Source organism: Panthera pardus, unplaced genomic scaffold, assembly GCF_024362965.1.
Source record: "Panthera pardus isolate Hobbes unplaced genomic scaffold, ASM2436296v1 HiC_scaffold_10, whole genome shotgun sequence".
Classification (NCBI taxonomy): domain Eukaryota; kingdom Metazoa; phylum Chordata; class Mammalia; order Carnivora; family Felidae; genus Panthera; species Panthera pardus.
In genome coordinates, this window is record NW_026526655.1 from 6,284,069 (window position 1) to 6,311,974 (window position 27,906).

General features: G+C 48.8%; 1 protein-coding gene across 2 annotated transcripts; it reads right to left on the reverse strand.

Annotated features, from left to right (window-relative positions):
- Positions 1–5,441: 5,441 nt before the first annotated feature.
- SPP2 (secreted phosphoprotein 2) lies at positions 5,442–27,495 on the reverse strand. 2 transcript variants are annotated; one of them, XM_053903467.1, is made up of 8 exons: positions 27,327–27,495; positions 27,080–27,204; positions 20,700–20,822; positions 19,424–19,531; positions 15,238–15,292; positions 14,497–14,544; positions 12,226–12,321; positions 5,442–5,453 (listed from the first exon to the last, which is right to left on the reverse strand). In XM_053903467.1, exons 1-7 carry the CDS (start codon positions 27,382–27,384, stop codon positions 12,236–12,238), a joined length of 603 nt encoding a protein of 200 aa, XP_053759442.1. In that variant the 5' UTR covers positions 27,385–27,495; the 3' UTR covers positions 5,442–5,453; positions 12,226–12,235. The 2 variants fall into 2 exon arrangements, with proteins under 2 accessions (XP_053759442.1, XP_053759439.1); XM_053903464.1 differs by lacking the exon at positions 5,442–5,453 and adding an exon at positions 5,478–5,682.
- Positions 27,496–27,906: the final 411 nt, after the last annotated feature.

The window sequence follows — 27,906 nt, forward strand, 5'->3', positions numbered from 1 at the left end:
CGAGGGATAATCTGGTCCAGGCCTCCCTCCTAGCTCCTGGTTATTCTGGCAATCCTTGGCTTTCCTTGGCTTATAGGCACAAAACTCCAGGGTCCGCTCCATCATCATACGGACTTCCTCCCTCTGTCTTGACGTCTCTGTTTTCTCTTCTTCTAAGGACACCAGTCACTGGCTTAGGGCCCATTCGCATCCAGGATGACCTCATCTCGACTGATTACATCTGCAAAGATGCTATTCCCAAATGAAGTCACATTCTGAGGGAGATATGAGTTTGGGGGGAACATTACTGAACCCACGCCAGCTGGCAGGGGGTCATCCTGAGTCAGTCCGGCGTGGCTGCGTGGACGGGCAAGAAGACCTGGAAAAGGAGGGTGGGATGCCCCGGGGCCGAGCGAGGAGCCGCAGGGACCATTCCGAATGGACCTATGTCCGCTCCAGGCCCAGGCCAAAGGAACCCGGGGCAGAAGGGAGCACAAGGCATTTCTAAAGAGCCCCGAATGGAAGAACCAGACTTAGCAGGTGCCAGGCCCCAGGGCAAAGCTACCCAGCACCCCCAAAACTGTCCAGTCCCCTCCCCCGTGCTTGCAGGGCAAGTGTGAGAATAGAAGACCATCCTCCTCCCCCTCCGCACTGCAGGTGCCTCTGAGATGGGAGAGAAGGTGGCCAGAACCCAGCTTAGAGTTTTGACTGTATCACAAGACATGTGCTAGCATGTGCATATTAATATGTAATAATATGCAATGCGGTTTCTTGAAAATGTGAGATCTCCTACCACCAAAGCTACTTTTGAGAGTTGAGAATGGAATGTCCCCAACCGGATGTGTGTTGCAGAGTGGGAAGCAGGGGTGCACCAACCTCTGAGCCGCCAGGAGTTAAACTAGGGGCTGTCGCAGCAGACCTTGGACCGTGGAGGGGACAGAGCAGGGGAACGAACGAACGCATGACAGAGCGGCTGAGAGGGGAGAGGAGGGAAGGGTGGAAACTGCAGTCAGGCTTCTGCGGTGGCCGCGAGCACGCAGAGCTGTGCCTTTGAAGAAGCAGCGACAGTCCCTGTGCTTCTGCCCACGGAACGACACACATTTCCCACTTTAATTGTGACCTAGTTACCGCGACACGGTGAACACAACAAGCCTCGCTCTCCTCACCGCAAGCCCCACAGAGCCCAGCTTAGTAAATCTCGCCACCTAGTGCCCTCCGGCTCAGAGCGCCCCGGAGCAGCCGGGGAGTCTAAGGCAACAGCTCCTTTTTCTTCCCCTCCTCCACCTTACCCGCAAAGCCATTACTCTACCACGTCCCACTTATGAGAAAAATAAAGCTCAGATGTCTTATCTGCTCACTAATTGTGTTTTTTCGTCTGAGGTAGGTTGTGTTTGGCTTTTAAGGATGCCAGTTTTCTGTTGAGTGATGGCCAAGGGAGTGTCTGTTTGGATACCCAAAGAAAGAATGCCAAGGTCATGGGCAAAGGAAAACTTGGCATGAACCCAGCGCCTCATCCAATTTCATAATTGGCCCTCGGTCTAAAGAAGAATTAAATAGAAGGGCAACAGTGTGTGTGTTTCACAGGGAGTTTGGGGGTAAAACAGTCCCCACCCCCACCGTATGGAGTCCCTATAGCTGATGCAGAAAACCATGCTCCCTGGATTCACTTAATGGAATTCGCTTACGGATTCCATTAGCTTCTGGGTTCGCTTAATGCACATTCATCCAAGGGGTAGGTGGGTCTGCAGGGTGGGCTTGCGGTGGTTTTGTAAGAAGACTGCACTGGCGACATCTGATGGCCAAAGTGATCCATCAGGCTGACAGTTTGGCCACCCATCTCTTTGCCTCATATCTACTGAGAGAACTTCAAACCCGCTGATCAGCTTTCTGAAGGTTTGATGTCTTTCTTTCTTTCTTTCTTTCTTTCAAAGGGAGGGTAGAATTCAGAGAGCTGAGATATGAGGCTATGAGGCCTGGGTTTGCCTCTTACTGGTGATGGTACAAGTTTTCTCTAAGCCATGTTTTCTTCATTGGCCAAATTGTGGTCAGAGTGGGTAGGTGCCCATTAGGGTTATTTTGAGAATTCCACGATGGAATCCATGTACAGTGTCTGGCTGGTTTGTAGTGTCCAGTAAATGATAGCTATTATGGTAGGGTGAATACTGGCCTCCCAGTATCTGTGAATGTGTTACCTCACAAGGTAACAGGGATTTTGCGGATGTGGTTAAGTTAAAGGTCTTGAGATGAACATATCCTGAAATATCTGGGTGGACCCCGTGTTCCTTGTAAGAAGGATGCAGCGTGGTCACAGAAAAGGCCATGTATGATGGAAGCGAGGGTTGGAGTTTTGTCCTTTGAAGACAGAGGAGGAGCTGTAAGCTAGGGAATGAGGCTGGCCTGTAGATGCTGAAAAAGGCAGAGAAATGAATCCTCCCCGGAGACTCCAGAAGGAACATAGCGTTGCTAAAAATACCTTGATTTTGCCCCAGGAGACCCATTTTGAACTTCTAACCTTTAGAACTGTAAAATGATGCATTTGTGTTATTTTAAGCTACTCAGTTTGTGCTTCAGCAGCAATAAGAAAAGAATATAGTTATAAATACCAAAATCCTCCCAATATGGCTGGCTCCATGATATTGGTTCGGGATCTTTCTATAAAAGGGATTTCCTCCCAGTCAGGGAGGACCTCCCAGCCCAAGGATCCATTCACGGTGAACCTATTAGTGAGTGACATGTTGATCGTAAAAAACTGACCATTAACTATGGTAATACAGTCAAGTTAGGATCATATTTTAGAAATGGGTAGGTACCATTTGGGATAAAATAGGCCTGCCTCAAACAGAACAAAGAGATAAAGGACAGCAGGGAGAAAGCTCAGCTCATGTGAACACTGATTCAAGATATAACAGAAAATAAATGTTTGATAATTTGCCTAATTTGGAACATGGAACAATGGCTAAAGCAATCTACTACCAAGACAAGAGAGCATGGGAGCCAACACAGACATTGGGGCCAACCTTACGCCACATCGCACACATAAAGGCTTGGGAACACAAGGAGAGAGAGAAGCAGACTGAGCTGGCCAAGGGAAAAATCAGATCTGGGGGTCTGCCAGGGCTGACGCAGAAGACCTTGCAACATGGAGGGTGGAGAAAAGAGTGGACTCAAAAGAGGGAAGGAAGAGAGAAGTGTGGGTTTTGGACAAATATGCAGGCTCAAGGATAGCAGTTTGAGAAATCTGAGGGTCCCAGACCCATGGCTTTTCTCATTGACCTCTTGCTGTTTCATGTAAATTCTACTGGCAAATCCATCAGAATGGGCAGCCTTGGATGCCTTCTCTCCCTCTGTCTATTAGCATCTCCAGGAGGACAGGTTCCTGCCCTGGGGAGTCCATTTCTTTGGCAGCGGGAGCTGGTGGGTAGAATCACAACTGTAGCAACTATGACAGTTTAAAGATATAGTAGAAACATGCTGCTTTTCTGAAATGGTTCTAGCCAGGGAATGTGGGGGCATGGAGGTTGTCACAAATTAAATCCGGGATTTGGCTTCTCAAAGTTCCCAGGGTGGGACAGAGGTTATAATCCCTCTGATGTGTCTAATTCTCTTGACCACCAATCCTCAACTGTCTGCATGTGACCCTAGTAGCCCCTGCAATTCACTACCTGATCTCAGCTAGAGATTTCATGTGCTACTTGGACAAGTAGCCATAGCTGTCACCATGGCAACTATGGCTGGGCTCCTGACCATACAACCCTTGGGCAGCAGCTAGGGCAACCATAAGAAACCATGTAATATAGCAAGGGTTTTGGGCTACCACTCTGGACAAGTCTAACCAATCACCTCCAGAAAGACTCCGGGGGGCTCTGGCTCCTACCATATTCTAGGCTCCTTGTGTCCTGAGACCCTAAAGCCCACCCACCCAGCACCACTCCTGCACACTACAGCTGTAGCCCCAGCTGAAGCCCCTTTGGACTTCTCCTTATCCCACTCACACTCGTCCACAGTAGGTCCCACATACCCTCCTAAAAATCTACCACTCACATAAACAGAGCTCTTCACATAGGACAGTTGAGCAAGGTGGGAAATCCTCATTTGCCTTCCTTGGGTTGCTGAAGCACTGAAGATACCACAACCAAGGGAAGGACAAGACAGGTGTTGAGGAAAGAAAACAAAAAGAAGGAAAGAGATAGTCCAGAACACTCAGAGTGGATCAAGCTGAGCTTCATTTTAAAAGGTCGGATCTTGGCATCTGCAGTGCAGAACGTTCTATAGAATGGCTCTTGCCTTGTCCCTGTCCCACTCCTCGTGAGCCACTAATACCTGACAGTCGCTGAAGAAATCAGGCCATGTATTGTGAAATGTATATATAATTAATCTTAGGATCAAAATTAAATCGCGTGCTACAGTCTGGAAAGGAAGATAACACAAAACAGAATACCCTGGGAATCTGCTCCAAACTTGAGGAAGACACCAGCAAATTTTGTGGCTGAGGCAGCCCCAGAGGTGAGACCTGACCCTACAGCTTTCCTGGCACACACACCCTGGATGTGGGGAGAAGGGCATGGCGTGTGACATGTTGGTGACAAGCCAAGCCACACCGAGACATTTTGGGAGAGAAAATAAAAAAGAACATCAAATGTCGGAACTCTGGGCAATTTTTAATCCAAGCTGGGAAGGGACAAGGGAGGTAAATGTGGTCTCCCCGGAGAGGGGTGTGCGTGTCCCCGGGGGCTCGCAAGAATGCAACATCGTCATGCTTAGGCAGACTGCCAGTGATTCCCTAACAAACAACTCACCTCATTCGAGGTCGGTGCAAAGGACCGATAACGTCTTAATGTACCTCCCATCCAGGAAATGGTTCTCAGGGGCTTGTGACGTCTTCACGGAAAGCCTGGGAAACTGACGGGGTTTCAATCTCACTGGTGAGGTGCTGTGTTTGGGTTTGTAGATTCTCACCTCCTGTAATCCCCCCAGGGCACCTCACAAGGGCCTGGCTCCAGGAGAGGCCCCCACCCCCCCCCCAACTGCAGCAATCGCTAAGTGGCTTGGGAACACGGACCTCTGTCCTTGGGTTCATTCCCGGCAATACCTGGTTTGACAGAAAGCTGGCTTTGCTGTATTGACGCCCAGGACTGAGAAGTCTGGAGAAAAAGAATCCACAGGGGCATTTGGGTGGTGGGGAGGGGACGGCCTTTGCCTTTTCATCCCTAAATCACCAGATGATTTTTTTTCAGGTCCTTTATTTTTTAAAATTAACATAAGTCACAAAAGGAAAGACACTATTAATGCCAAGCTGCCTGGGACTGTCTCTTTAAGAGTAAGGAATTTACAATCATTGCATATTAATCTAAAACACGTGTTTGACATGATTAGGCTAAGCATGGCCACTTTGTGAGTCCTCAGCTCCTAAAATCCTTAGGTAATACTAATTTCTTCATGTCATTGCTTCTTATCTAAAAACTTGACAGTTATGCCTGGTTTTATTTTTCTTAACATTTATTTATTTTTGAGAGACAGAGAGAGAGCATGAGCAGGGGAGGGGCAGAGAGAGAGGGAGACACAGAATCCGAAGCAGGCTCCAGGCTCCGAGCTGTCAGCACAGAGCCCGACACGGGGCTCAAACCCATGGACCGCGAGATCATGACCTGAACTGAAGTCGGACGCTCAACCGACTAAGCCACCCAGGTGCCCCGACGGTTATGCCTATTCAAAAAAAAAAAAAAAAAAAATCGAACAGTGAAAAAAGAGGAAGAGTAAGACATTCATTAACGACTGGAACTGATCAAAAGAAAAATTACACAATTCATAAAGTATCTTTCTTCTCTGGAACTTCTATTCCTTCCAATGCATTTTGCTGTAAAAGAGAGAAGCGGGGAGGGATGAGATTCTGTAGCATGCTTTCCACATCCTTGCTATGGAGGCTCAGGGCCCAGCACTCCTGGGTGTATTCAAGGGGAATCCAAGATGGCGCTAGAGACTGGAACAACTATTCAAAATGGTCAGCGTCTTGGACAAAGAAGTGAGAGATACCTGCAGGGGGAAGGGGAGGTGGCCCCAGAAAGGAAGCTCAAGTCTCAAAAAAGAAAGGGCCGGAGGGGGCCTGAGGCAAAGCTGCAGCCAAGAAAGAGACAGGGTACAAGCGAGGCAGCCACCGGAATCAGTAAAGCAGGAGACGGGCCTCAGCTACAGTCATCCATTCATCTGTTCAATAGCATGTGTGCATCCATTAAGTATTGGGGGTTACAAAGATGAATAAAGTGTAGCCTCAATGGAAGGGAGGGAGGAAGGAAGGAGAGAGGAAGAGAGAGGAAAGAAAGGAAAGAAGGAGGGGGAAAGGAAGGAAGGGAGAGAAGGAGAGAGGAAGAAAGAGGAAAGAAAGGAAAGAAGGAGGGGGAAAGGAAGGAGGAAGGAGGGGGGAAAGGAAGAAAGGAAGGAGGGAAGGGAGGAAGGAAGGGGGAAGGAAGGAAGGAAGAAATCACAAACTGTAGAGAAACCGGAAGGGACTAGAATACAGTATGATAAATGTAATTCCAGGAATTCATCTGGTGCAGGAGACCCCGAGGACAAGGTGGGGGTGGGGTGCTGTAGCAGGGCATCAGGGGCCTGGGAATGGAGGTCTGAGCCAGACTGGGGGCCCATGGAAATAATCAGCCAGGTGACTCTTCTGTGCAATGTGGAGGCAGAGAGGATCGGGGGACACAGACGTGGACCACACCACAGTGCAGAGGGCCCCATTCCTTGTGTCCCACTCCACTCCTGCCCCCACCAGTGTTAACAATTCTGGCGACATGTGGAGGTGACCTTGAGGGAACAAGATGAAGCCATCATGAAGACACTGTCCACACCCGGCCAGCGAAGGGACAGAGCCAGGAAACTTCAGAGGGAGACAGCAGAAAGCAGTGACTGGGTGGCGGAGGGCAGGGAGGAGGTCCGAGAGGATTCTGTTTCAGATAACCAGGAAGATGTTATTCAGATTAATCTGTTATTCAGATTCTGGATAACCAGGAAGATGAGTTGGTTACAGGAGAAAGACCAGTCCCGAAGGGAAGAACTGTGCCTTGAGCATGTGGCAGGATACACAGATGCAGGCATCTGGCACGCTGTTGGTTAAGGCACAGTCTAGAAACACTGTAGAGGTGCAGTGTGGACATGGAGGGCAGAATGTTCCCCGGACAGATAGGCATCAAAGTGCCGGGGGTTCCTGGGATCACCCAGGAAAGAGAAGACAGTGCATAGAGGAAGAGCTGAGGCCGGAGTCCTGGGGAACACCACCATTCGGGGTGCAGGAGGAAGAAGAGAGATCCGTGCAGAAGAGGGAGAAGTCTTGGCTGAAAGGAGAGCCAGGAAAGAGGCACTAAATGCAGCCACGAAGTCCAGTGGGCACAGGGAAGACCAAGGGGCTGGAGGCCCCAAGAGGCGGAGAGAGAGCAGGGCGGAGCCAATAGAAAGAGGAGGCAGCAGTACAGACCCCACTTCTTTCAAGCCAAGTGGGAAGAGAACCCAAGAGAGTAAACAGGAGATGGGGAGGAGCGAGGGGTGGAAACCATTGCTCAGTAGACCCTCTGAATTCTCAGAAATTCGCCTGCTCGCTAACATTCCTTTGTAACCCCCAGATCAATACTCCTGGGGGTTTTGCATTCATTCCAGGAGATGCCCGGGGAGTCTCCCAACATGGGTGCTGTTGGCCATGTAAGACGACGCTCTGCCCCCTGATTGCGGCTCAGACTGTCAACAAGTGTCCTTCTCGCGGTTTATTCGGTGCCACATTTTTGGCATTTTTGGGCTTCCTGGTGGTGATTTTGCGGCCCCCACACGTGGAGCCCAAGTGCTGTCTAGCGCTGCTAAGCACGGGCTGTGACGCGCCTCGGGGAGATACGCTTGTGTCAGAAAAACGCGGTTCAGGCGCGAGTTGCAGTGCCGCTGGCCGTGAGTTCTACGTGGATCAACAGTATGGTAAATAAGGTGTCTTTAAACAGAAACACCCATAGGTCGAGGTCGTGCACTGACAGGTTGATGAAAAGTGACCAGAGGCTCACAGGAGCCTCACCCTGTACTTCCCACAGGAGCAATGGTTGAGTATCCACTAAATCAGTGTTGGCATCGACTCTACAGATCATAACTACAATGATAATGAGAACCGACGGTACTTGGTAGAGTGATCGTCACGTGTGTGCCATGGATGAGCGTCAGGGCAGACAGAGTACAGGTAGACACAGCCCGCACACAGCCAGGTTGCCAGCTCCCAAGCACCGGCTGGTCTTTTCCATCTCCGATGGAGTCTCGTTCCCCCAGGAGGTGGGAGATCATGAGCAGTTGTCACTCATGGGTCTCACACCCGAATATGGAAATCGCTCAGCCACTCACCGAGGGGCCCGTGTTGTAGGGTCACCCCTCCCACCTGGCTGACGACAGATAGGTATGTGTTAACACTTCCAGTCAACTAGTCTACCTTCCAGCCGGCTGCCTACCTAGCTTCACCCCACATCTGACACATGAATCTTAAATAAATAATCCTCGGGGCTTTGCCCTTTCATGATCTTTCTTAAACATGGAGGTATTGGCATGAGGTACAGTATCACAGGCAGGAAAAGAGAGACACCCAGACATCAACAGTGAAAACCCCAATCTCAACACCCCCTCTGAGAGCAAGACTCTCCGATGATTCCGCTCCCTCATCTACAAAACACAGACAATAATGGCAAAGCTTCATAGGAGTTGTTGCAAGATTTATAAAAGGCAATGCACATAAAGGGTCCAAACACAGACGCAGGCACCCTTGGGAGTTGAGTACTTGTTGGGCAAACTGAAACAATCCTGAGACTGATTCTTTCCACCCTGCAGCTATCCCCAACAGGCCTCACTGGCAATGGCCTCTTTTGCTGCTCTTGGACATAGAACTCCAGGGGTCCGCACAAATCAACGTGGCAACGTAAAGGAAAAGGCCTCGCTCACACTGCTGCGGTCTGGTGTGGTTTGTGACCATCTGGCCACTGCATAATTAAGGAGTGTGGACTATTTAGCTATAAGGATCAAGCAAGGGTTAGACACTCAGAAAGATCCCTTCCAGTGTGAGGGTTAGAGCCTGATTTGCATGGCCCCTATATTAGAGGGGGCAAATAAGACAAAAATTCCAAAGCTCTTGTCTAAATATCACCTTTCACGATCTACTCCTATGTACGAAATGCTTTTCTAGCAACCTGAAAGAATCCTAGAACAGTGTTTATTGAATCACAAAAACACTTCCTCAGCCCCTACTTTGTTCCAGGAGCTGAACCAGGGTCTGAGGGCTCCAAGCTACCGGAACCAAAGCCTCCGCCTTCAAGGAGCTCCCCACTGGAAGAACGTCACTCACAGCTTGCAAATAGTTGTCCTGATTTGGGTCATGCGTGTGTGTTTTCCTTCCTTCCAACCTGATTGAACCTTTATTATGGTCTAGACATTGTCCTTAACTTTATGGTAGGAGCTAAAATAATTAATAAGAATGACAAGGCCATGCATCCCCAAGGAGTTCCCCATCCAACAGGCACAAAAACAAATACAAAACTAATAATAATAATTTCCTTTGAAGGAAGTGAGCCGAGAAGTTAAGAGAGTAGAACATTGTCTCACAGCTCGTGGTGACAGAGCAGGCTGGGAGCCAGGTCTGCTGGTTCCAGACCCTGTGCTGGCCTTCCCAGGCTCCTTTTGTGATTCCTGGAAATTCAGAGCGCAGCGGGGAAATCTAAAGGTCATGGGAGGCCAGGGACATAACTGGCACTTAACTCAAAGTCAGTGTCCAGGTGAGGACGGCCGCATTGAACCTTTCGTCTGCACGGCCTTTAATTTTTTTTTTAATGTTTATTTATTTTTGAGAGACAGACAGACAGAGCGTGAGCAGGGGAGGGGCAGAGAGAGAGGGAGACACAGAACCCGAAGCAGGCTCCAGGCTCCACGCTGTCGGCACAGAGCCCGACGCGGGGCTCGAACTCACAAACTGTGAGATCGTGACCTGAGCCGAAGTCGGGCGCTTAACCGACTGAGCCACCCAGCCGCCCCTCCACTGCCTTTAAAGAGACATTTGTTAAGCAATCAATTTTGTTATGGAAATCAAATCGAGAATTTGTATTGCAATACATGTATGCCCAATATAATCGTATTATTAATAGATGAAATACAGCCAGTTCATTGAGCATTGTATTTTTCCCCAAGGATGCTCTATAAAGCAAAAGGAAATGATTTAAATTTATAAAAAAAAAAAAAAAAGGAATATGATGAGTCCATTTCTTCGTAATGAGTAGTTTCCTGATCTCCATACGAAGCTGGTGTTTATTTTTAGGAGGCACGCGGATTAAAAAGAAAACCTCCCGTTTGCATCTTTCATCCAATACGGCCTCACTGGTAAATTTTCCTTCTATTTTAGTAAAATGTCAGTTGACTTCCTTCAAACTCCGGCGGTTAAAAATTAATTATACGAGCCTTAAGTGATTTTTTAAAAAATAACTATTTCAGGGACCTAACGTGGAAGATTCCATCACCCACTCAAAACTACTTGCTGAACGCTTGCTGCGTGCCAGGCTCCGTGCCGGGCACTTGGGTGGTAGCAAGTGAAGTTCCCTGCGCCCTGCGCCCGGGGGTCCCGTGTAACATGATGCGGCAGAGAGGGGACGGACGAGTGCGGAGGCCCCGTGATGAGGACCGTCCTAAAGGGATCAGAGGAGACCGCCCATGGGAAGACTGCACGCCCAGCTGAGACCTGACCAGTGAGGGGAGAGCAGCGAGGGGGCTGTTCCCTGCAGAGGTCACGGCAGGGCGAGCCGGGCGGATGTCAGTACTGCTGGAGCTTAGGGGTGAGGCCGACTTGGAGAAGTGGGCAGGGGCCAGATCGCCAAGGCCTTTGTGGGCCACGCTGAGGAGTTTGGACTTTATCCTGAAGGGTTACAGTGCTGTGTAAACTGAAGCCTGTGAGAGCTCAAGCTTTGTTATTAACTTGTGTTTCCGTGCAAAACTGGATGTGCAGGGAATCGATGTCTGCAATCGCATCTGAGAAGTCCTTCTAGGCGTCCACTTCCTGATATCCCCTTACGACTCGGGAGCCTTTAACAAGACTTAGCTACAAATGCCCTAGCAACTGGAAATTTGTATACTCGTGAGAGTCGGGGACACTCAGGGCTGGTTTGGTGAAGCAGGGCTCAGTGTTCAGCTCCCCACAGCACTGGGGGCCAATAGGCTTTTCTTCCTTTTGGCTTAGTGCCTGTCTTTTGCACACCTCTGCTTTATCCCATAAGTGAAGTGAGCGTTAGGGGGGTTACGTGGAAAGGATCAGAGACCCCTCTGTGCTTCAAGAGAAGCCTGAGGACAGCGTGCAAGGCGGACAGCGTAAGATCAGGACCGGAGGCAGGAAAGCATGCCCCGGTCGGTGGTGATGGCGAGCAAGTGATCGGCCAATACCAGAGAAAACGTGCGGCCCAACTCGGTAAGACTGGACCCCTGTGGATGTTGGGAGGAGAGAAAGGGTAAAGAGTCAATGGTGCTCTAAAATTTTGAGCTTGAGAAAATTAGGCGGATGGCGATGCCCTCAGTTAAGGCAGGGAGCTGACGAGGAGGTTGGGTGGGACCCGAGAGGTCACAGGTAACCATAGCAACTGCATCCAGTGGGCCTGGATCTCGGGATAGAGCGTGGTAAGAGACGTGTGCTTGGAAGTAACTGCAGATCACTGATGAGGGCGGGCGAGTGGAAGAGACCGCGGAGCGAAATCTGCAGAAGGAAGAGACAGCGGGCTAAGGAGGTAATACAAATCGTCACCGGTATTTAAATTACCGATCGAGGAGAGGCAGGCAGATCTGATTTCACGGATCCGAGGGCTGAAGATCCAGGGTGCGAGGAGCAGAAGGCGAACGAGAGGTGAGAAGGGTAGGCCAGCAGCCGAAGGCCACAGTGGAGTCGAGAAGCTCAGCGGACGGGGGTGGGGGGGCCGTTGCTGGAAGGGGGATGCGTCAAAGGAGCGGCTGTTCTGTCTGTCTGTTCGCTCTTCAACACGTGATGACACCAGTGGTGACAAATACGAGAGATACAGGAGAAAGCTCGAGGTGCACGGGATGGAAGAGGTGACGGAGGGGCAGAGCCTGGGAGGAGATGAGGGGGTGGGAAGGCGAGGACGGGAGCCGAGCGGCAGAGCAGGACATCCGGGGGCCGCGGCGTCTGTCCAGGCACTCACTCCAAGCGGCTTCTCTTTCTAAATACGCATGTTTTTAGCTGTGTCCCCTTACCTCGAGGCTGTTACTCAAAGCCAGCGTTTGTCCTTGTTCTGCGCCCCTTGTACGGGTACCCTCGATTCCCGGGAGGAAAGATCCTTCTCAGGCTCTCTGCAGACGGAAGGACGGATAGGCTCTGTCATTCACACCAACATCTGAGATGACATGGGCCCCGTGACAGTAAGTAGTGGGAAGGGTCGTGACCGGCATAAACAAACCCACACTGCCGAGGGATGCCAAGACAGGATGGCTCCGTCTGCCCTACCCGGCTGTCCCTCCCCCTCCCCTGCGACACATCACAGCTGAACCCATGTGTGTTTCTCTCCACGTGTGACCTGTCCCGGCCACTACTGTAAGCCTCAAAGGCAGGCACTGTCACATTTGTCTTTTAGGCCTCCGTGAGATCTGCCCAGTGCTTGTCACACACATTTGGTGAAATAAATTAAGTTGTCGTCTTCAAAGAAATCTCGGAGACGGATGTTCAACCGCATCCGTGATGTTCCCAGGGCCCAACACGTTTTTAAAATTCAACTCTGGAATTATCTTCTGAGCCGTATAAGAAGGCTCAGTCACATTAATTTATACGTAAAATAGTTTTGGTCCCAAATGGCATTTTCCCACTGTAGTAGCCAGCCTCCTCCAAGATGGCCTCCTGGAATTCACACTTGGGTATTCCCCTCCTACACTGGACCAGAGTTGGTCAGTGTGACTAATAAAATACAAAGAAGTGGTGATATACAACTTCCAAAATTAGGGAACAAAAGACCGTGTCTTCTGTCTCCGGTGCTCTGCAGCTTACTCCTTCTCTTCCTGTCTCTCTCTCTGTCTCTCTCTCATCATTGTCTCTGGGGGAAGCCAGCTGTCATGTTTTGAGGACATTCAGACAGCCCGATGGAAAAGCCCACAGTGGGAGAAACTAAAGCCCTCAGTCCAAGAGCCCATGAAGAGTCAAGGCTTTTTACAACCACGTGATTGACCTCAGAAGTGGATCCTTCAGACCCAGTCAAGCCTTCAAATGAGATCACAGCCCCAGACAATACCTTACCTGCAGCCTTGTTACAGACTGTGTCAGAACCACCGGACTAAACTGCCTCTGGGTTCCTGACCCTCAGAAATTGTGATATAACAAACATTTGTTGCTTTAAGCTGCTAAATTTGGGGGTAATTTGACACACAGCAATCTATAACTAATGTACCCAAGTTGGTTATTACTCTGATTAATCACATGTATTTTGGCTATTTCCAAAACCAAATCAAAGGACACCCATTTTCCACCACTACAGCAGCTTGAAAGAATGGGCCACAGATTCTGAAGGCAGTTCCAAAAAAGAAGTGTTCAAAAAAATGTCCTCAGCAATGGTCGCACTGTGCAAATAATTGTATGTTCTCCCAGACAACGCAGAGGGTGTCTAAAACTTTTTGTTTGAAATCAAGCCTCGTATTGTAAGCCCCGGCACTTCAAATAAATTTCAGTATGCCTAGTGAGGATCAAACACCGGGCTCAATATAATATTATTATCTGTGTTATTCATTTTAATGAAGAAATCCAAAATAAAGTGAATTTCACAGCTCTTCCAGAAAATAGCACTGGCAAAAACAGAAGCTTTAGAGTCTGACAGATCTGTATCAAGTCCTACATTGGCAATGTAGCCTTGGACAAACTCCAGAAACTCACTAAGCCTCAGTTTGCCCATCTACAAAATGGGAAGGAACACCGTGCGGCCTCCCAGGATGGTTGTGAAAGACAAAGCCGTGTCAACCAATTAGCACTTTTGCATATGCATTTTGCATTTTGCATATGCGATTAACACCACGAATTACCATTTATCTCGTCTATAAAAGCAGGTAATACAACACCTGCCTCCCAGAGCTATTAAGAAGACTAAACGAGGAAAATGATCTGTAAAAAGAGAGGAACTATGGTCTTGTTAACTTCATCCGCGGGCCCCAAAACACCTTTGAAAGCGGATGGCAAAGAGGTGGTTCGAGAGAGTTCACGCTTTTTCAGAAAATGCCCCAAAGTGGGGCAGGAGGAAAGGTCGATGCTGACGTCCTGAGCCAGCTGTGATATTTCGATTCCTGCTAACATTTAAGTAAGTTTTCATGCCTCACGTTTTACCTTTTCAGTGATTCGCAAAGCAAGCTTGTGCAGTGCTGCTCTTTTCGTTTGCGCTTAAAATATTTTGTATTTCGGGGGTTAATCTACTGTGAAATGGTGCCAGCAGAGTCTGGCTTGATCCAAAAAGAATCTGCTGGTGCTGCGTGGAAAAAAGTAGGACCACTCACCGAGTGACCGTTCACTGCGTTCGCTTCTGGACTTGTCAGGACTGAAATCTGTAATACAGGAATGGTCATCAGGCAAGGCCCCTTTCTCCATTTCCAGAATGTTCTGTGCTTTCATTATTGACGCCCCAAATATGCCTCCTTTTAAGCGAGAAGCAGTGGAGGATCAGCAAATAGTTTTGTAGCTATCAGCACCGGGAAAAAGGCTCAGGGAGATAAAAATGGCCCCTAACCCTTTGAACCCTAACCACGGAAAGGAAGGAGGGCCCTCCCTCCCCAACCGAGACTCTTAAAGGGATGGTTGGTTCTCATCACGTGGCTTCAGGATGACAGAATTCGCCCTCGATCAATTAGATGAGCTTTAGTCCAGACCAGCCACATTGTGGCACACCTGGGTCCTGTAACTCAGCCTGTGCACCCAGGAGGAAATAAGCCTGTTCAAGTTGAGGGAGCCTCTCGAGGTGTAAACTCACATCTGCTCTGCTTGTTTGACACCTCAGATGGAATCATATATGGAAAATCTCTGCATAAATATAAAGAGATACCTAAATGAAAAGCTGTATCATTGTCGTCTACTGGTAAGAAAGGAACAAAAAAAAATGCTCATCTTCTGGAAATACTATAATTGTTCAACGGCTTGTATAGTGTTTCCAGTGTTAAATGACTCACTAACAGAGAACTACAATATAAAGTTGTTTCAAGAAAAAAAAAAAAACACATTAAAAAGAACAGATCTCAACTTACCAAATAGGTACATATTTCTCCATGTAGAGGATCCCAATATGTCCCCAAAACCCATCTAAGTCAATTTCGGCATCAGGATAGATCAGCACATGAAAGAGGGAAAAAAAAGACATTGTAAAAAATGCAAATATTATCAGGAAGATTCTTAGGTATTACGTAATTCATTTTTAATGAAATAAGGCAATATATTGTATTAAATAACTTTATGTGGTGTCAAACATGTGTGTCTAGGAAAGCACATGGGGAAGAGCAAATCTCATGACGTTTAAATCGCCTGAAAAGCTTTCCACTGGACTCAGACGTGCTCCCAAATGTGGGGGACCAGAAATATGGCACCTTCCCTATGAACTTGCAGACAGACTGCATTTGGATCAGATGTGGGGGTTTTCTGGGTATGAAGTTCCCCTAATGTGTTCAGTTAGGGAAAGGCTTGCACAAATAGACTCCATGAAGCCACTGAATAACACACAAAGACTTGCACACGAAGACTCGTAGCATCATCGTTCATAACAGCGGAAATAACCCAAGTGTTGATCGAGTATTGAATGTGTAATCGAAGGTAGTATATCCGTACAATAGAATCTTACTCAATACTAGAAAGGAACGAAGTACCAATACATCCTACAGCAGGTAGGAACCTCCAGAACATGATGCTTAGTGAGATAAGCCAGTTACAAAAGGACACATGTTGTATAAATGGCCAGAATAGGCAAATCCGTAGACCCAGAAGGCAGATGAGGGGTTGTTGGGGGCTGGGGGAACGGGGAGAACAGAAACGGCTGCTAACTGGGTGGCTCAGTCGGTTAAGCATCCGACTTCGGCTCAGGTCATGATCTCACAGTCTGTGAGTTCGAGCCCCGCGTCGGACTCTGTGCTGACCGCTCAGAGCCTGGAGCCTGCTTCAGATTCTGTGTCTCCCTCTCTCTCTGACCCTCCCCTGTTCATGCTCTGTCTCTCTCTGTCTCAAAAATAAATAAACATTAAAAAAAAAGAAAAGAAAAAGGAGGGGACCTGGGTGGCTCAGTCAGTTAAGTGTCCGACTTTTGATTTCAGCTCACGTCATTGTCTCTGGTTCACAGGATCAAGTAGCAAGTGCTATGAGCACAGAGCCTGTTTGGGATTCTCTCTCTTCACCCCCTCTCTCTCTCTGCTCCTTCCTGACTTGTGCATTCTCTCTCTCTCTCTCTCTCTCTCTCTCTCTCTCTCTCTCTCTCAAAATAAATAAATAAACTTGAAAAAAAGGCCTGGGGCACACATGACCTAAGCCAGGCCAAAGGGAGTCATGCCAAGAGGCATGTCCAGTGGAGCTAGAGAGAAATGCTCCCTCTTCCTCCTAAGTTACAGCATCTGAATCTGGAGCAGCCTGTGGCCTTGCTGAAAGGAAAAAGCTCGTCTACAGTAGGAGAGGGAAGCAGGGAAGAGAGGGGAAGGGGGTGGGGCTTGGGGGAGAGGGGGGAGGGAAGGGAGGGAGAAGCTGGCCCAGGTGGCATTGAAGACTCCCAAATGAACGGTCCATGAGGTGAACTCCTCCCCTTCCTTTCTGGGAACGCGATCCAGGGACTTACCCATTTTGGCTTCGGCGACTTGTAGTTCAAGTTCTATCATTTGCGACGGAACACAGTCGCCTCTCGTCCCCTGAGCTCAGAATTCCATTCTGGTTATTCTTCCTCAGTTTCTCCCTTTGGACTTTGGACTGTTTGTGGGTCTCCTGGCTGAAGCCTTAGGCAAATCTCATCCCACCTACTCCACATCAGGATTTGCCTAAAGTCAAGTTCCCCATCAACCTACAGGCATTAGTGCCGCACTCTGGACGGTGACTAAACCATTAAGTGGTTGACTGTGCACTCGTGTGCACATAGAACCCTCTGTTCTCTCTAGATTTCTCTTTCCAAATCAACCAAAAATCATAGAAACTAAAAATCAACCAAAAATCATAGAAACTACCTATAATTCAAATATACATTTGACTAAGGACAGCAGAATGTTAGCAAATTGAGACATTTATTCCCTCATATGTCCTTACAGCTTTTATACTTCTTAAAATCACGTAAGGGAAAACTCCAAACTTCTTCTATTGATAGTTTCTCTCATCATATCCTTGCGACATATTTTCCCTTTGATCTAAGTCCTTAGTCTTCATATTTTGGATTTTTCAGTCTTATTCTCCATGGCTTAACCCTTTCTTCACATTATATTCCTTTCCCTGGAAATTTTTCTATAACCTACATATGTTTTTCAAACGATCTTCATTTTCTTTACTCCAGGATTTTTTTTTTTTTGGTTTTATTTCTTCTATTTCCTACTTCCAACAATGATTTCTTTGTTTGATGCCTAAATTCATCCTATTCTCGTCTCTTTTATGTTTCTTTTTCTTTTCTTAATATGAAATTTATTGTCAAATTGGTTTCCATATCTTTTGTTTCTAATATCACTGCTTATTTCACTGAAAATGGTTAGCAGCTGTTTTCTCTCTTTTTTTTTTTTTTTCTGTTTCATATATGAAATCTACTTCAGAGTTTCCAGGAATTACTTGAAATCTCCATCTGCTTTCTTTCTTCCTTCGAATTACAGAATCCTTGAATTTAAGGAGTTCTTTTTTTTTTTTTAATTTGCCCCTAATTCTTTATGATTTCCTAATCTTTGGAGAACATCCACCTGAGGGTTTATTTCAAAATCTTGCTTCTTTCAGGGGCTCGCCTAACTTGATGTCAGAGTCTTCTTATAAAACTCAGATTGGAAGACAAGCAGACAGTCCACTCTGCTACGAAAAGTTGCAACAGATCTGTCGGTTGTGCGATCAGAATTGACTTACCAAACCAGTGGTGGAAGAGGGATTAAATGGAGGGGGGCAGTTACTGAATTCATTTCAACACGTTAAAGGCCACAGAATGAACTAGGATCCATTTCTCAACACTCACTGCTAACTCCCGGCTCCCGTTAGCATTCCCTGGCACCTGTCCTGTCAGCCTCCTGGTGCCCCCACCTGCTCTCAGCCATCAATAGGCCCGTCGTCATTAGGATGAGGCCAGGGATCCTAGACATGACCCTGGAGGTCCATTCTGCCTTTGTCTCCAGATCAACCGTGTGCCTCTGTGCCCGTATTTTGCTCATTGCGGTCATAATGGTTTGTGTCCCTTCCAACCCACCAGCTTCTCTTGCACGTCAGAGTACTCCCTGATGGTCCCCTTGTGCTTGGAATCACTTTTCCTCCTCCCCTCCACACTTGTCCCCTTTGAACTGATGGACATTCTTGATGTGAACGTCAGTTCCCCAGGGAAGCTCTCCCTGCGCCCAGACGATCTTCTGTCCCCTCAACATGTACCCCCAAACGCTTGCCTGGTAGTCAGGATCAACCCTGCTGCCCGGAGCCCCCCCTTACTCATCTACAAACTCCACACGGGTCGGGACTTGCTTGTCTCGCTTCTCACTCTCTCCCCAGCTGTTCCCATAAAAAGCCACAAAATCCACATGCACAAAATGCTTGTGAAACGCTGTGCTTGGTCCTCGTCGTTTCTGGATTAGCCGGGCCACGGATGTGTGAGTGTGTCAGCTCAAAAACACATCAGGCTTTATGTAAGCTTCAGTGGAGTCTGGAAAAGGAAGTCCTTCGTACTTGTCCTAACACCCAGGAAATAGATCTTGGAACCAAATCAATTTCAGCGCAGTTGCGGGGCTGAGGGGCCAGCCCGCCATTCACCAAGCATCTCTCATGGACTAGACGCTGGGCCAGATCTTACTTGTCCACCAACTTACTCAACTCTCTCAGAACGGTCAGATGGCCTTTACTGCCGGCATCTGGCTGGTGAAGAGGTGGCCGATCATGGAGTTAAGTACCCTGACCTGGACCGCAGAGCTGCTAAATGGTTTTGAACTCTAGTCCAACAAAAACGCCCCTCCCCTTTCCTCCACTAAACCACAGCGTCAGTGGCCTGCACACTCAGTTCTAAAGCTCTAACGATTTACCAATTGTTGCTTTAAGCTCTCTGTTTCCAACTCTCTGGGAAACAAAGAGAGAGAAAGAGAGAGGGAGGCTGGAGAAGGAAGGGAGACTCCAGCCAAGTGAGCAAAGCTGTGTTTGCCCCTGCCTGGGGATACTCAGTGACTCTATCACATGGGTCTGCTTGTCACAGACCCACACAGAACCTAGAGGGTGCTGCCCCGGGGGACACCAAGGCCCTGGTCCTACCTCTTCGCTGCTGTTAGACTCAGAACTGGACGACCAGTGGCAGCGAACCCACACGTCCCGCACCTGCTCGGCAGACATCTGCACCGTGCTTCTGCAAACAACTGCCGGCTGGAAAAGAAAACAGTGAGCTCCGTGGCCAGCGGCTCCTAGAAAGGGTTAGGACCCATCTCAGAGATCAGGTGATAGCGTAACGCCTGACAGAATGATGCAGACGGAAAGGGGAAATTCACAGAGGCACCTCATGTTCCCAAAATGAAAATCTCCCAGCAGCGAAGCAGACACAACTGAAATACCTGAAGATGTGTTGTCAGGCATGTGGGTATCACGTGTTCTCCTCCCCGTGAGCCCTGAGTGAGCTGCCCCGAAGTTTCCCAATGGAACAAAAGGAAGCAGGAAGAACCCAAGGCCTGCGTTCTCCTCTCCTTTGGCCTCAAGAGTCTGTTAGGAGCGGACGCTGTGACACTTGGGTTTGAGTCCTTCGCCCAACAGTCACAGAGAAAAGTCTCATGAAACAGGTCACGAAACAAAGGATTCCCTTTTCAGAATTTACGTCATTGCCAAGCGACCCTGTCATAAAGTAACAAACTCATAAAGTAACAAACTGATAAAGTAACGAACTCATAAAGTAACAAACTCATAAAGTAACGAACTCATAAAGTAACAAACTCATAAGCTCACAAAACCCTGAGAACTCCTACGTCTTTAGGCAAACACCTTGGACAGCAAGAGTTGGCCCGGTGGTGGTGGCCTGCTCGTCCCAGACACCTGCCCGTGGGTGGGAACAAGTGTTGGGCCACGTTCTGGCCACCGGGGATGCAAAACGGAACACACCGTGGTTCAGTAGAACCAGAGCCAGGTGACATACTGCACGACAGCCTACTGCAAAATAGTGTGACTCACACCAAGGACACAGTTTTTAGATCAGTTTAAAATGGACCTCGAAACACCTCTGGAATTTGCCTCTGGGATTGGCCTCTTTGAGTTCAGTTTGCCTGGAACCATCATCACACCCGGTTCAAAGAGCAGGAAACTGAGGCAGCGGGGGTTAAACAATTTGCCAGGATCACTCAACACCATGGAGTCCAGAGCTCAAGCCCTCAGCCACTGAGGGGCACTGCGCCCCTGCGCAGGGAGCGCAGCACGGACACAGTCAGTGCCTCCCAGTGTGGCCGGATGCCAGAGCGTCCGTGTGACGGGGCACAGCTCCAGGTCACAGAAGAAGCGAGGCGCTTCTGCAGGTTAATTTCTGGGATACGGCGTTTCCCGCTGCACTTACCATGTAGTAGCCCCTTTGGAAGTCACAGGTAGAAGGGTCTTCTCCAGATTCTCTCCTGCATGTTGTCTCCCGAATGCCAAACTCTAGGTCCATGCTCAAGCTATCCTGGTCCAGGACATAGACCTTCACAAAAACAAAGCATCAGTTTGCCATGGGTGAGCTACTGGGGTTTGCAATGCTCCAAATGTTTCTCCCTGCACAGTAAGAAAAAGTTACAGAGTCCTCCATGGTGAGAGCTTTCTGGACTCACAACCTCCCAGTTCCCGGCCCTCAGTCTGAGACAAGAAGAAACGTTTTTCCAAAGGCACATAATACTTCATTTAAAAAAACGGAACCAGAACTTGGGCGTTCTTGGCGGGAACTCCAAGGTCGACGTTGCTTACGACGACTTACCTTTATAACTGATCCTCATGGCAGATTCCGTTTTTCCCAACTTGCCTACTTGCTCAAATTTATTTATAACCCCAGAACCGAGGTTCAGGGTCCCTTTGCAGTCATCCACACGCGTGCGCTGAGGATTTGAGTTGTCCTGCGCCCATGTTCCCAGCGGAGATCAGACAAGGGAGCGCTCTGCCTTCTTGTTTCTGCTGTCGTGCTGTAGACAAACGCCCCTTTCCTGCTCTTTTTTGGACCATGTTTTTCTCATTTTTGTGTTTTTTTTCCCTTGGTGATTTTGCTGTTTAAAATGGCCCCCCAGGTGTAGCCTTACAGTGCTGTCCGAGGCTCCCAAACACAGAAAGCCTGGATGTGCCGTACGGAGAAAACACGCGTGTCAGACAAGGAGCAGTGGTTCAGTAGGTACTAGTTTAGTGTGCGTGGTGACTGCATAGAACACAACCCCTGCAAATAGCGAGAATCAACTGGGTGTATTTTTAAGGGACATTTTCCTAAAAGAACGCCCCATGACTTCTTAATAATCCCCGAAATAAGAAATTAAGGGGTAAGTTCAACCCTTCTGCACAGTATTGTCTAGTCCTGCTTCCTGTTTGATCACTTCTGACCCATAAATGAGGTTGCACAATTGTCTACTCCTTTCCACCAAGGGTGAGATAGTGGGGGAAACTTCCAAACTCCCTGATGAATCTGCAATGTTCTGATGACACAGAAGTCCCGTGACTTAATGACTGCCCACTGTGTGCCCAGCGCCAAAGGCAGAGCAGGGAAGATTCCATGCAGCTTGGATTCCAATTGGAGTGCCACACAGTAAACACGGTAAAGGAAACTAAGCAAGGTCGTTCTAGACGGTTACGGTGTTATGAGGGAAAAAACAACATGGTGGTGGGGATGGAGAGGAGGAAATACTGGAGACAACGTGCCAGAGAAATCCTCCCAAGGAAGAAATATTTCCCACTGAGGCTCATAGAATGGGAAAGAGCCCGTCGTGTGGGGAAAAAGCAGGGCCAATGTCCTGGGGCAGAACAAGTCCAGAGGTTGTGGCCGAAGCAAAATGAACAAGAGAAGAACTCTACACGATGATGTGTGAGAGATGGGGTGTGTCCGGTAATTGATGGCCCTGTCGCCCATGGGACGGTGTGTAGATTTCATTCTCATTGCAATGGAAAGTTCGCAGAAGGATTTAAGAGCTAAGATGTGAGTCACGACGACCGCTACAAAGAAAACCCAAGGTGGGGGGGCGGGAACAAGATGACAGCGGGGAGGCCGGACGGGAGCTGCCACAGCCCAGTACCCGACCACACACCCAGGCTCCAAAACTCAAGTCCCTTTCAGTCCTTGAGCGACCTTATGGCAAATCAGAGTCAACAACACGTTCAACCGACTTCCCAGTGAGGAGACGGTGGGGAGATGTCTCTCTGAGGGCACAGACCATTCACACGTAGGAAAGAACAAGAACACGTAGAACATTTTGTTTGGAAATAAGCAGCAAACCCCAAGCCTGGGATGGGGCGCCTTCGTGCCTCCTTTTTCTTTTTCTTTTTAATTTTTTTTTTTTTTAATTTTTTTTTTCAACGTTTTTTTATTTATTTTTGGGACAGAGAGAGACAGAGCATGAACGGGGGAGGGGCAGAGAGAGAGGGAGACACAGAATCAGAAACAGGCTCCAGGCTCCGAGCCATCAGCCCAGAGCCTGACGCGGGGCTCGAACTCACGGACCGCGAGATCGTGACCTGAGCCGACGTCAGATGCTTAACCCACTGAGCCACCCAGGCGTCCTTTCATGTCCCTTTTAACACTGGGTGAGGCGTGCTCATAGAAGTAGAGTTTTCTGGAAAGAAGTAAGACTAAAAATCCAGCCTCCACAATATTTACTACCTCATTTACTCGTAATTTTAAAATATTGGCTAATAAATCGGAGTCTCATAAACAGAGAGAGCTCTCTTCTGCTGGACACCATTGGTGGGACCCTCTCACCGATCACACTTCAGCAGTTTCCCTGAAAGCGACCCAGCGAAAGCCAGCTGGAGACACAAAGGCTGGGTTGAAAAGACAAAAATGTGGGAATTTTGGAGTACAGATGATTTTATTGAACTCTGAGATAAGTTTGCAACCATTTTTTTTTTTTTTTTTTTTGCATCTTTAAGCACCTTTAAGCACTCTGTTCAGAATAAGGAGGAAAGCCTAATGGTTTTGCCTTTTCACGTAAACTCAGTTTCAACCATCGAATTTCCTCTCTGTGTTGTTTGAAAAAGGTGGGACGACCTAAATGCCCCACAGTAAGGAATCAACTAGAGGAAATCCAAAATCCAGCATCTTTGCTGAAATAAATTGTAGTACTTCACGACTGATGTTACACTATGCTACTATGTGTCGTAAAAAAACAAACAAAACATATTTTATTCCAATATATGAAAAAGATCCAAAAAGGCATTCTCCCACATGTTCATAGTGGTGGTCTCAGAGGAATGGACAATAGATAGTAGTTTTGGTGTTTTCTTTCTCGTTGTATTTTCTGACTTTGTATAATGAGAATATTTTGGGGTTTTTTATTCCAAACAGAAACAAAAATATACAAATGCATAACAATTCTTTTTGGTGATTATAATAGTTCATTTATGTGTCAACTTGACTGGGCCACAATACCCAGAGTTTTGGTCAAATGGATATTTGGATATTTCCGTGAAAGTGTGTTTTGGATGCAATTAACATGTAAATTGGTGAATTTGTGGGGGGCGCCTGGGTGGTTCAGTCGGTTAAGCATCCGACTTCGGCTCAGGTCATGATCTCACAGTTTGTGGGTTCAAGCCCTGCATCGGGCTCTGTGCGGACAGCTCGGAGCCCGGAGCCTGCATTGGATTCTGTGTCTCCCTCTCTCTCTGCCCCTCCCCTTCTCTTTCTGTCTCTCTCTCTCTTTCTCAAATGTAAGTAAACATTTTAAAAGTAAAAAAAAAAAAAGTAAATTGGTGAATTTGAGTAAAGCAGATCACCCTCCTTAATGTGGGTGGGCCTCACCCAATCAGTTGAAAGCCTGGATGGAACAAAATTGCCTTTTTCTTGAGCAGGAAGGAAATCTGCCAGCATCCTGCCTTCCGACGTGAACTACAACGTCCACCTGCCAGCCCCACCCCGCCCACCGCCCCTGCAGAGTTCGGATCTCTCAAACCTCCATCCACATAGTGTAAGCCAATTATTTAAAGTAAATCTCACTCACTCTCCCTCTCTCTCTCTCCTCCCACATTTCTTTCTCTCTCTCTCTCTACGCACACACACACACACGCACACACTATGGATTCTGCTCTGGAGAAGCCTAACACGGTGATCATTTACGTTTTTCCAACTAATCCTTACAATTGGACAAAAAGTAAAGATCAGTTACACCTAAGAATAATTTAGAAAGCAAAACAGTGACAAAAAAAAAAAGAAAAGAAAAGAAGATGAATGGTAAAAACGGACAGAGAGGGGCACCGACATCAAAGGATCTCAAACCTTCCGTGGCTTTGCTTACGGCTGTCCCAGAACCCAGCCACCCCCATCCTCCCCGCACCCACCCCAGGCTCAGCTGCCCTCCATCACCACCTGCTGCCTAGGATCGCTGGCCCAGCCTCCTCCCTGGCACCCCACTCCACTTGGTGGCTGGAGAGACCTTCCCAAGTCCAAAGAGCTGCCTGCACGTGTGTGCATGTTCCATTGTCCTTAAAACAGGCTTCAAGCTTCTCAAAGTCATGCTCTGGGAACGTCCCCAATCCAGGCCACCTCTCTGACCTCTCTCTCAAGGCTTTTGGTCCTCCAGGTCCCCCATGGTCTCCCCACGGATGGAGGTTCTTGTCACTGACTGAGTCTTCGCTCACATATGACGGCGGAGGCTTCCACCCCATCTGACGCTGCCCCAGCCCCAGCTCGCCCACCCCTCCCTCTGCTTGTTCTGTTTTCGCCCCACCCCTCCCTGCAGTGCTCCCCACCCTCCAAAATGACCTTCATTTGTTTATGTCGTAGTCCAACCCAACCTCCTTTCCTACCCTCTGCTCCGTCCCCAATGGGACCTGAGTTCTGTTCTTTTCCCCAGGACAAGGCCCGTGTCCACTGTCCTCCCCGGCCCGTGCCCCTGACAGAAGCATCTGAGCAGGTCCCATGGCCACGTCGGAGGTCACTGTCTTCTCCTCTCCCGTCTTTTTTAAACGTGGGCTCAAGTCATGTAGAATCAATTGCCTGGGTTGGGGCGCCTCGTCCTAGCCCATCGCCACAGGCCAGATTTCCATGGTGTCGGGACCCATCCGTAAGAGGGTCCGTCCCAAGCCCTTGCTCACGTGACAAACCACTAACTTTCTTCTGTGGTATCAGCGGGTTACAGGTAAATTTAAAGCTTATGTCTGTAAGCACCGAGCCCCTGACACCACAAGTAGATTTCATTAAATGCGGAAAATGGAAACCAAGGCAGCCGGTGTGCAAGAGGGGAGTCCTTTATTCTGATCCTTACTCTTCCAGAAGGAATTCACCTTTCAGCTTGGGCGCTGACCTATCTCCCAGTGTCCCCGAACCACGATGTCGGGGCCAAGTGACCCCCCCCTCTGGGCCCTGACAGCCTGCTCCTAGGCTGGGCCCCTAGCTGACACACAGCCCATCATCTTCATGACTTAGGGCCCAACTAGAAAACGTAACTGAGACAATTCAGTTAATTTCCTGGGAATCCGGACGTGAGAAACTGAGCCAGTTTCTGGACAAAAGTCAAGAAGGATGTGCTGTATTTGGAAACCAGGGCTAGGAAAGCCACGAGCTGTGTGCCCTCCATGGCAGGAGAGGGAGCAAGCTAAGCGTGAGCCAGGGTGATGCCCAGTCCTGGTGGGAGAGGCGAGCGGCAGGCAGAGGGAAAGCAAGGCCCTTCTGCCCCTGTGGGGGCATAGCTGCCGCCTGGACCCCCGGTTGCATCCCCACCCCGATGCCCTGTGGCCTGGCTGCACGGAGTTCTCAGTCTTGCGACCTGCCACTTTACAGACCCTCCCCCACCTCCCACCTTAGCGCCCGCTAGCCTGGGGGCACTTCTGTTCCAACCGGGCCCAGGGCCCAGGACCATAAAAGTAGGTCATGAAGTCCCCTGGGGATGGGGGAGGGGAAGGGGACTTGCTGTCCGGGCTTTGAAGCCTCTTTCTGTGTTTCTTTCTTGGCCGATCACAGACTGAGTCATCGGAAGCCCAAGAAAGTTCATGTTTTCCCCATTTCCCGAAGCTAACAGGAAACAGACCATTACCAAATTGACAAAGGAAGGTGGGATTTCTTTGGCTTAAAAGCCAGAATTTATTTCCTCTGAGGGCGAGGAGGGGGACCTCCGAAATCGAAAATAAACCTCATTTCTAATAAAGGAGCAGTTCCTCATAGAGAACTGCTCAAGAGGAACCGGGCGGGGGTGGGGGGGGGGGACCGTGGACTCAGAAGCAGGATACACAAACGGCAACATCTGGAAAGAGGAAGCCAGGCCAGAGGAGGGAGGGACAGAAGAATCTGGCATCCGAAGTGGCTTTGAGGGTCTTATGACAAGAACGGTAATTAAATGCTTTCTCATCTAAATAAACAAATAAATAAATAAATAATTTTTTTTAAAAAAAGTCTGAAAAGAGGACTAGCTGTTATCTTTCTAAACTGGAAAAAATTTTAAAGGGCACCCAATAGACGAAAGGAAAAAAAAAAAAAAAAGAACACAAAGCGGCAGAAAGAGGAATCAAGAAGATGGAATGTGTACTTACCCTTTTTCGTTTTAATTTTTTTTTAATGCTTATTTATTTTTGAGAGAGAGACGCAGAGCGCAAGCGGGGGGAGGGGCGGAGAGAGAGGGAGACACAGACTCGGAAGCATCTCCAGGCTCGAGCTGTCAGCACAGAGCCCGACGCGGGGCTCGAACTCACGGACCGCGAGATCATGACCTGAGCCGAAGTCGGCCGCCCAACCGACTGAGCCACCCAGGCGCCCCCCCCAACCCCCCCCCCTGCACTTACTCTTTTAATTGAGCCCCTGAAGGCTCGAAACAGATACGGACTCAAGGACTGGGCGTTGACTTTGGCCACGGACGCGCTGAGGGCTTCCCGCAAGGAGGACGGGTCGTAGTCATACACCGGGAAACCTGGACGTGAGTGGACACGGGGGACACAGTGAGACAAGAACCCCAACCCCCCCGCCCCCGCCCCGGGCCAGGACGGCACCTGCAGCATTAAGGGCAGGGGGTCGTGGCGCTGAGCTGCTTACCTGCACAAGACAGGAAGTTCATTCCGAGAACCAGAAGAATCAGTATCTTCGTCACCATCTTCTCCGTTCGGGGAAGAGTAGTTTTAATTCAGAGGCAGTGAGATCGTTTCTTGGCTTTGGACGAAGCGGCTCCTGATCACGTGTGACCTGGCCTGCTCTCTCGGCCTGCCTGCTGCTCCCCCTGCCTCTCTGGCCTGCCTGCTGCGGCTTCGACAGAAACCATTGATCCTGGGGTCAATATTTACTGCTGGCTTTTCCTCTGGAAACGTGCCAGGTTGAGGCTACTTTTGAAGTGTTGCCCTCAGTGGGGGACTTTAGCCCACGGCCAAAGACATCGGGAGGTCCGGGGCCCCCGCGTGTGCTGTTTGTTTTTCCCTGTCTTAATTTCATCCACATGTGCTGCTTCGGTCTCTTCCTTTCGGTTGCATGTGTAGAAGGAGGGGGTGTAATCGTATTCTCGGCAAAACCGTGCATTTTAAATTTTTTTTTTTAACGTTTATTTATTTTTGAGACAGAGAGAGACAGAGCATGAGCAGGGGAGGGTCAGAGAGAGGGAGACATAGAACCTGAAGCAGGCTCC